Source organism: Bombina bombina, unplaced genomic scaffold, assembly GCF_027579735.1.
Source record: "Bombina bombina isolate aBomBom1 unplaced genomic scaffold, aBomBom1.pri scaffold_1696, whole genome shotgun sequence".
Classification (NCBI taxonomy): Eukaryota; Metazoa; Chordata; class Amphibia; order Anura; family Bombinatoridae; genus Bombina; species Bombina bombina.
The window spans coordinates 12501-21880 of NW_026512040.1; the positions used below are offsets into that span (position 1 = coordinate 12501).

Consider the following 9380-nt stretch of genomic DNA (forward strand, 5'->3'; position numbering starts at 1 on the left):
ATACACACACACACACACACACACACACATATATATATATATATATATACACATACACACACACACATACACACACACACACATATATATATATACACACACACACACACATATATACACACACACCCACCCACACACACATATATATATATATATATATATACACACACACACACACACACACATATATATACATATATATATATATATATACACACACACACACATATATAAATATATATATATATATATATACACATTATATATACACACACACACACATATATATATATATATATATATATATGGAATACTTTAACACATCTGATAATATTTTTACAATTATAAGGAAGCTCAGATTTACCAGCAGAATGCAATCCCAGCAATTATTACTATTTCTAATACTATATAAAGCTGGGTTATTTCTACTCTCTGCTTACATATATAAGATACCATACTATGACTATAACACCACCAGATTACTCTAGATTAAGTAAACTAGAATGTAGTGGGCAATAGACAGCATGCAGGATAATTACATATTAAGTTACTGTAGCAATTAGCCAATAGCACAGAAGCACATACAGACACACACACATGGGAATGTAGCATTGCTAATAGTTTTCTAATCTGCTAATTCATAGGTTACTACTTGCCCTGTATTTTACACTGTGACAACAATCTAATACCGATGTATTCCTTGTACAGGGAAAGTCAGGATCTCTGTGTCTCCACTAAGGGGTTAAACCACTAGGCCTGAAACTCCTGGAAACAATCTCCATGGGTCCTTCTGTTTCCAGTCTTGAAGATGTAGAATTTGTGGGCGGGGTCTTCCCTTGCCTGCCACCAATCACAGCTCAGAATGGAATCTTTTGTAAGGGGTTGTTTCTCCAGTTCTACTTCTGGCTGGTGACGTCATGAGGCTCAGAGTGGGAGGAGCCTGAGGGACAGGCAGCCCCTGCAGCCTTCAGCTAGTCCCTGCTCTGCCTGTAACAAAACCCAGATCACCAGACCCAGGGTAATGGAGGCTATTTAGACAGGAGCAGACCCTATTGCATCGTTTATCAAAAGCCCTTTTCCATCACCAGGAGAGCTGCACATTCCCAGCAGAGGGGAGCTTGGCTTACTCCTCCCTCCAAAGGATTTATTGATTATTTGTGCTTACAATTAACTTGTTCTGATGATGTTAGCAAGCCCAGTCACATCCACACCTTTCTCTGTCAAAGACATATTAAATCTGGAGCAGCAGGGTCAGCAGCAAGTGTCCCACCACCAGCAGCCCAGGGTGCTATTACACCAGGATCTGGAAAGTGACTTTCAACCAGCTTCCTGCATGCTGGCAGCAGGGGAGAGAGCTGTTTATTCTGATGGGGAGGAAAAACTGCCCTATCTGAATCCTTTAGGGGCCCCTGAGGGCCACAGGCAGGTGGGGATCTCTCCTGAGAGGTATGTGTCCATTAGAGAAACTTGTAACCCCAAAGAAGAGGAAGATGATGAAGAAGAGGATGAATCTCTTAGGGACAGGGTGCACAGTAAGTAGACAAATTATGGCAGGAAAATGTGCAACACAATACATTAAATTACATAATATTATGGTAGATTATTCACAATATATATGTGTGTGTGTGTGTGTGTATATATATATAATTACTACATTTATATAAGCAATATTTGTAGTTTTTTTGTTTTGTTTGAAAACAAAATAAGTGATAAAAAACCACTTCAAATTATCTGATCTTTTTAAAGCAAATAGTGTGATGAGACCACAAAAATACGATGTTTTTTTTCCATAAAATAGAGAAAAATACATATATTTGTCTGTATACAAATTAGGTTCCTTTATACATCACGAATGTGTTTTTTTTAACAAATAAACTGTGGTACATATAATGTTTTCTGTAATATTTTAAACCAAGTGAATTTTTTTGTGAAGATTGGCAAAAATGATTAGATTTCTCGCATACTGCATCCATTCTTTCCAATTAATTATGTATACAATTCCGTACATTTGTTTATTTATTTTGTATATATTTAAATAAAAAAAACTAAAAAAAACTATTTTCACAACAATAATTAAACTTTAAAAACGACATTGATGCTCAAATTAATATATTTATATGGCTATATAATATGTAACTGAATATGGAAAATAAAAGTAAACTATAATTTGAATGTCATTAAAAGACATTTTCATTTTACACCATGTTTACAATTTATGATTTTATCTCAGGTCTTCTGTAAATATATTTTAAGATATTATTGTCTTAAATAAATTATCCAAATGAGTTGCAATAATACATATATATATATATATATATATATATATATATATATAGATAGATAGATAGATAGATAGATAGATAGATAATAGATTTTTAGATATACATACATATGATAGATAATAGATTAATAGATACATAATTGATTTATATATATATATATATATATATATATATATATATATATATATGATAAATGATAATATATAGACAGACACTCAGATAGATAGATAGACATAGATAGATGATAGATAGATAATATATTGATAGATATATATGATAGATAGATAAAAGATAGATAGATAGATAATCAAGTTTATAAATGGAACATCTTTTTTTGTTAGTATATATTTGTACATTGTGTTTTCTTGTTTTTCTTCTATATACAGAGACTTGTTTTATGAAAAATTCTCCCACAAACGAAGACAAACAGGAAGACACAGAAAGGCCAAAGCAGAGAAGCCGCAGAAAGCCCAGAGTCCTTTTTTCTCAAGCCCAGGTATTTGAGTTGGAGAGAAGATTTAAACAACAAAGATATCTGTCAGCCCCAGAGAGAGAGCACCTGGCCAACAGCCTAAAACTCACATCCACTCAGGTGAAAATCTGGTTTCAAAACAGGAGATACAAATGTAAAAGACAAAGACAGGACAAGTCATTGGAAATGGGAAACCATCACCACCCACCTCCCCCCAGGAGGGTGGCAGTGCCAGTCCTGGTGAGGGATGGGAAGCCTTGCATTGCAGGTTCACAGAGTTACAACACAGGTTACAATGTAACAGCAAGTCCTTATTCATATAATAGCTACCCCGCATACAACTACAACAACAGCCCTTCCTATAACACCAATTACAGCTGCAATTACTCCACTATACCTGCAATCCAGCACAACTCAGGAGCAAATCCCTTTGTGAATATGGGCAATTTAAGTCATCTAGGTAACACAACACAACCTCAAAGTCACCCAGGGACTTCTGTATCTACATGCCAAGGGACATTACAAGGAATCCGAGCCTGGTAGGTCCTGGAGAGACTATGTACTCATTATTGGCAAAATAAATATGTAAGATTGCTTGTTAGTGGCAGAGAAGATGCCACACAAACTTGATACCTGGTTCTGGTTGTAGGGCCCTAAGTGGACTTTCTGCTGTGCAGATACGGTGAAACGTTTAGACCAGGCAAATGTTGGGGAGCATAAAGCATATGGCTACAAGGTGTTACAAGATACTGTCCAATATACTATATACAAGTGTTTGTAAAATGTAATGCCTCTGTATCTTACCAACTGAGGTCCAAGGCAGTGCTATATAGATTATACATAAGTATATCAAATATATCAATATAATCTTTGGTATTGAAATTGTTAAAACAAAATGAAAAAAAAAAAACAACAACATATTTTATTTAACTCTCTGTTACGAATGAGAGAGCTGCAAGGAATTAATGACAAATCATTAATTATGATGCATTTGCCTCTTAAATGCTGTTTGAGATAATGTAGGACATATTGACACTAAAGTTGACACATTTGGTTACAGGGATATACAGTAGTGAGTTTATATGTCATATGGCTGATCCTATCAAAAAATATACACAATATATAGATTCATTTCCTGGACCACTAAAAGCAATTGCTGTAGGCCTAGGCATTATTTTGATATGTTAATTGCAAAGTAACTGAATATTGTTACAATAGTTTCCAACACAAAGAGTGTGCTGAATTTAAGGACTACATTTGTAACTAAAAAAACTATAAATTCTGCAATGTAACCAAAGTGGTTCTTATAAGACAACAAGATCCAGATTCAACTACTGATACAAATCTTATCGTGGGAATAACAAGACGTGAGCTAGGATTTAACCCTTTTATGACAGAGTTGGATATCTGCTGATCTGAGGTCCCCTTTGAGAGGAAAATAGTTAACTGAAAATTGCAGACCCCTCTTCTCCCTCCCATTTTTAAACTTTCTCTAAACAAAACAGGGCTACTAGCTAACTACCCCCCACCACCACTAATATGTAAAACTAACAGAACTACAAAATCTACTTCCTCACAGCATTCCTAATGATTCCTGCTCCCAATTGATAAGATATACTTTTTTTTTATTAGAAAAGAAAAGGATTTCTTGTACATCCTCTAAATGCAGCCTGATATTTATCAATATTCAGTTCAAATCCATTGAGACAATCCAGGGTATAGCTCAGTATTTGATGAGTGGTTTTAATCTTCTTTTTTTTGTAATTATTATTTTATTGTTCTTTTTTGTTTTGTTTGTAAAAAAGTCAGGAAAACAAGTTAAAAATCTTTAAGAATTTATTTTATTGTATATAGCACCTTTGACTGTTATGACTATATCATAGAGAAAAAAAATGCATTTCATTATCTGTAAAAAAAAAAAAAAGTACACTTTTAAATGCACTAAAAAAATAATAAAATATACGGTGCAATATTTTCACTTTTATTTGGCTGTGAATGTAATTTCTGCTATAGGAAATATATTGGATTATGTGATATGTTCTAAATTGGTTGACAAAAAAACTGATAGTTTCTTATATGATAAAAGCTGAATAAGAAATAAATCGGATTTTTGCAGAAAGTTTAATTTCACATAGAATATTAAAATGATGCATTTTAAACAAATGTAATATATTTTAATAATATTTTAATGTAACGCTGAAAAACTGTGCTATGTTCACTGTCTCAAGAAACTATAAAACAACATTATATACAGTGAGATCTTGATCAGTACAAAAGCTAATTTACATATGTTCTTAATTAGCCGAAACAAAAGAATTACAAATATACAAATGGGCTTTTTTAGGGTTATGTCCCTGGACTGCAATACAATGCAAATTGTGACACACAAATACAAATATAAATGCGTTAAGACGATTTTATTGTGTGTATTATAATATTGTGTATATATTCATGATTGTAATGTTTCTTTAAACTTGAGTATTGTTAGGAAAGCAGATTATTTTAGTATCTATTAATCAAAGTGCTTGTTTTTTACCGTATACACATTGGAAAAGACATAATACTTTTACCCTTTCAGTGCCAGGGAGGGCTGCAATGCCCATTTATGCAACCAAATGGCATTAAGTAATATAAAGTGCAAATTACAATTCTAAAATAGAATTTAAAGGGACACTGAACTCTTTTCCATTTAAAAGAGAATATTTCACAATGTAATACAGTTATTTGTTTATGGGAAAAAAAAGAATGTCCCTGTGCTGAAAACAACATTAATATTTTCTTTTGGATATCAGACACTAAGAAGGGGATATGTAGGTATCTTTTGCATACAATCACTTACATATAATTGCATCCACTTACACATTTTCTATTAGCTTTTTCCATGCATAATCTGTTTTAGCACAATTAACTGCTGTTCTTTCATATGCATGAAGATTTTGAGATTTTGAGTAACATGTCCCTTTAAGCCTTACAACAGTCACACTAAATCAAACACATAATATATGCACCTTGGTTAACTTGGTAAATATTTTACAAGTTATTAAGAATATCATTATATAAAAGAGGTTTCCAATTGTAAGTTCTACAGAATTACTTTTTTTGATGGTAAATTATTATTCACGTTCCCCTTGTGGTTGAGACTTTCTCTTCTTGTTCCCTGCACCAGTCGACAGCTTTGGCTTTTGTATTCCTCTTGTCATTTAGTAAAATGTCTTCCAGGGGCTATTTGGAAAGGGCAAACCTGCCACACTCGAGCTGATTGTTAGTGTGCCAAGCTGTGTGAATGGGGAAAGACTTACAAAATAGAAAAAGTCTCAGAGAGGTGCCATTGTAGGAACCCAGGCTGCAGTGAAAGGAACGGTCTGAGCTGGGTAGGAAGGTAGGAAGAATTGCTTTTTATTGGATTCAGGAACAAAAGGTGTGTGTCAGTAAGGCGAGGTCCTTAACAGAGACAAAAAACCCAAAGAGTGGAGATTGACGTTCCTCTGTGTCCCCCATTGATTCTCAAACCAAGGTTATTATTAAGCATTCTGGTTAACAGTGGGATGGATAATGTGTTTAGTTTTGTTCCCCTTTCTGTGAGTGGAGAAAGAAGGCAGAGGGAGAGCAGGGGGTGGACTTGGCTGATTAGGGGAGACTCTGGGCTGGAATGTCCAGGGCCTGAGCTTGGGCTTTCAGCAGGAGGCTGCTGGTAAACTCAATGCGGGTCATTACTGTTACATGTCTAGCAATTTCACTGGGGGGAGGGGGGAGGCAATGAGAGCACTGAAACTGCAGCCATAGCCTGGAAGCATCATGTCAGGGAGCCTGCATAGAGAAATTTCAGTCTCTGATATGATTCAATCATCCAGTATTATGGGCATCTCTTCTACATAAGAGAGAAAAGGAGAGAAAGAAAGAAAGAAAGAAAGAAAGAGAGAAAGAAAGAAAGAAAAGGAAAGAGAAAGAAAGTAAAGGAAGGAAATAACTTTAATTGACAACACAAGCTTTCAAGACATCTGTTCTTTCAGACATATTATGTTTAAATGTTCACTTATTAGATATACTGATTAGATATATCACCAAATAAATCTATAACAAATAACTCATGTTTTTGCAACATTTGGATGAATATTAATGTATGAATGTGTGTGTGTATGTATGTGTGTTTAGTGTGTGCATGTGTGTGCGTGTGTGTGTGCATAGTGTGTGTATGTGTATGTAGTTTGTGTGTGTATGTGTGTGTATGTTTGTGTAGTGTGTATATGTATGTGTGTAAGTATGTCTGTGTAGTGTGTGTGTGTGCATATGTTTTTATGTGTGTGTATAGTGTGTTGGTGTGTGCATGTGTGTGTATGTATGTGTAGTGCATGTGTGTGTATAGTGGGTGTAGTGTGTGTTTGTGTGTGTGTATGTATATGTATGTATGTGTAGTGCATCTGTGTATGTGTAGTGGGTGTAGTGTGTGTTTGTGTGTGTATCTGTATGTGTGTATGTATGTATGTGTAGTGCATGTGTGTATGTATGTCTGTGCAGTGTGTGTGTACATGTGTGTGTGTATGCATGTGTGCATGTGTGTGTATATCTGTGTATGTGTGTATGTCTGTGTAGTGTGTGTGTGTGCAGTGTTTTGGTGTGTGCATGTGTGTTTATGTGTATGTCTGTGTAGTGTGTGTGTGTGTATGTGTGTGTGTATGTCTGTGTAGTGTATGTATGTGTGTGCATGTGTGTGTATGAATGAGTGTGCATGTGTGTGTATGTGTGCATATGTATGTGTGCGTGTGTCTGTGTAGTGTGGGTATGTGTGTGTATGTATGTCTGTGTAGTGTGTGTATATGTGTGTGTATGTGTGTGTGTATGTCTGTGTAGTGTGTGTATGTGTGTGTGTATGTATATGTATGTGTGTGCGCATGTGTGTATGTGTGTGCATGTGTCTGTGTGTGTGTATGTATGTGTATGTATGTGTGTGCATGTGGGTGCATGTGTGTGCTTGTGTGTGCATGTGTGTGTATGTATGTGTGTGTGCATGTGCATGTATGTGTAGTGTATTGGTGTGTGTATGTGTGTGTGTGTGTGCATGTGTGTGTATGTCTGTGTAGTGTGTTTATGTGTGTATGTCTGTGTAGTGTGTGTATGTGTATATATGTCTGTGTAGTGTGTGTTGTGTGTGTATTTGTGTGTGTAGTGTGTGTGTATGTCTGTGTAGTGTGTGTGTACATGTGTGTATGTATGTGTGTGTATGTCTGTGTAGTGTGTGTGTACATGTGTGTGTATGTATGTGTGTGTATGTCTGTGTGTGTGCATGTGTGTGTAGTGCGTGTGTGTGCGTGTGTAGTGTGTGTGCATGTGTATTTGTGTGTGCATGTGTGTGTATGTGTGTAGTGCATGCATAGTGTGTGTAGTGCATGTGTAAATGTGTGTAGTGTGTTGGTGTGTGTAGTGTGTGTATGTGTTTGGTTTGTGTATGTGTGTGTGTAGTGCGTGTGCATGTCTGTATAGTGTGTGTAGTGTGTTGGTGTGTGTAGTGCGTGTGTACTGTGTGTGTATGTCTGTATAGTGTGTATGTGTGTGTAGTGTGTTGGTGTGTGTATGTGTGTGTAGTGCATTTGTAGTGTGTGTGCATGTGTAGTGTGTTGGTGTGTGTAGTGTGTGTGTATGTCTGTATAGTGTGTATGTGTGTGTAGTGTGTTGGTGTGTGTTTGTGTGTGTAGTGCATTTGTAGTGTGTGTGCATGTGTAGTGTGTTGGTGTGTGTAGTGTGTTGGTGTGTGTATGTGTGTGTAGTGTGTGCATAGTTTGTGTAGTGCATGTGTGTGTTAGTTCAAATATTTCAGGCTCCTTAAAGGGACAGTTCACCCAAAAACTTTCTCCCCTTTAAATTATTCCCAATGATCCTTTTTACCTGCTAGAGTGTATTAAATTGGTTGCAAGTAGCTCCTCTACTCATATTTCAGCATTTGAAATAGCTGATTTAGCTTGTGGTTTCCCAACCTATACTGAAAGTTTTGATACTGGGGTATACGCTATTGACAAGCCTAAATAAACACAGCCAGCAGAATAGATTACACCCTCAGTGGGGGGCATGATAGTTAAATAATAAAATGATAAGTTTCCATTGTTCTCTCTATGTATTGAGTTGGTGTTCCAGACAAATATAAGATAAGGAAGCAAGTCTGTGTACATAAAAGTGATAACATAATGAGATCTGATATTACCTGAAGCTCAACCCATTGTAATAGGCTGTGGTTTCAAAGCACAAAACCAGCTACTTCAGATACACAAATAAACCCGAAAATGCAATTTCTCAAATATTTTATACTCTGCAGTTGGTATAACAAGTAATTTAAAATACATTTATGGAAAAACAATTTTACAGTGTACTGTCCCTTTAACAAATGTAAAATTATAGTAATCATACATAGTAACAATAGTAAATAATACATAAATAATAAAAAGTCAATATCCTAATTTGGGGAAGCAAATTTGGCACTTTGAGATAGGGTTTAAAACAAATCTTTAAAGTGTTATTAAACAGTTTCAGATTGTAATATACAATGTTTAATTATGTGTTGTAAACGGAAAATAGAACCTGCAGTACCCTTTCATTATTTATTCTGTCCTCCTTTCCTATAAATTAATTTTTAACTC

General features: G+C 35.4%; 1 protein-coding gene across 1 annotated transcript; it reads left to right on the forward strand.

Annotated features, from left to right (window-relative positions):
- The first annotated feature begins 1180 nt into the window (after window positions 1–1180).
- On the forward strand, window positions 1181–3297 carry LOC128644099 (homeobox protein Nkx-2.3-like). Its single transcript, XM_053696815.1, has 2 exons — window positions 1181–1532; window positions 2669–3297. The coding sequence occupies exons 1-2, from the start codon at window positions 1181–1183 to the stop codon at window positions 3295–3297; spliced, it is 981 nt and encodes a 326-aa protein (XP_053552790.1).
- The last annotated feature ends 6083 nt before the right edge of the window (window positions 3298–9380 follow it).

Coding starts and splice junctions, on each gene's coding strand:
- LOC128644099 (XM_053696815.1), top strand. CDS start 1,181: ATGATGTTAGCAAGCCCAGTCACATCCACACCTTTCTCTGTCAAAGAC. Junction 1,533..2,668: donor TCTTAGGGACAGGGTGCACA/GTAAGTAGACAA, acceptor TTCTATATACAG/AGACTTGTTTTATGAAAAAT.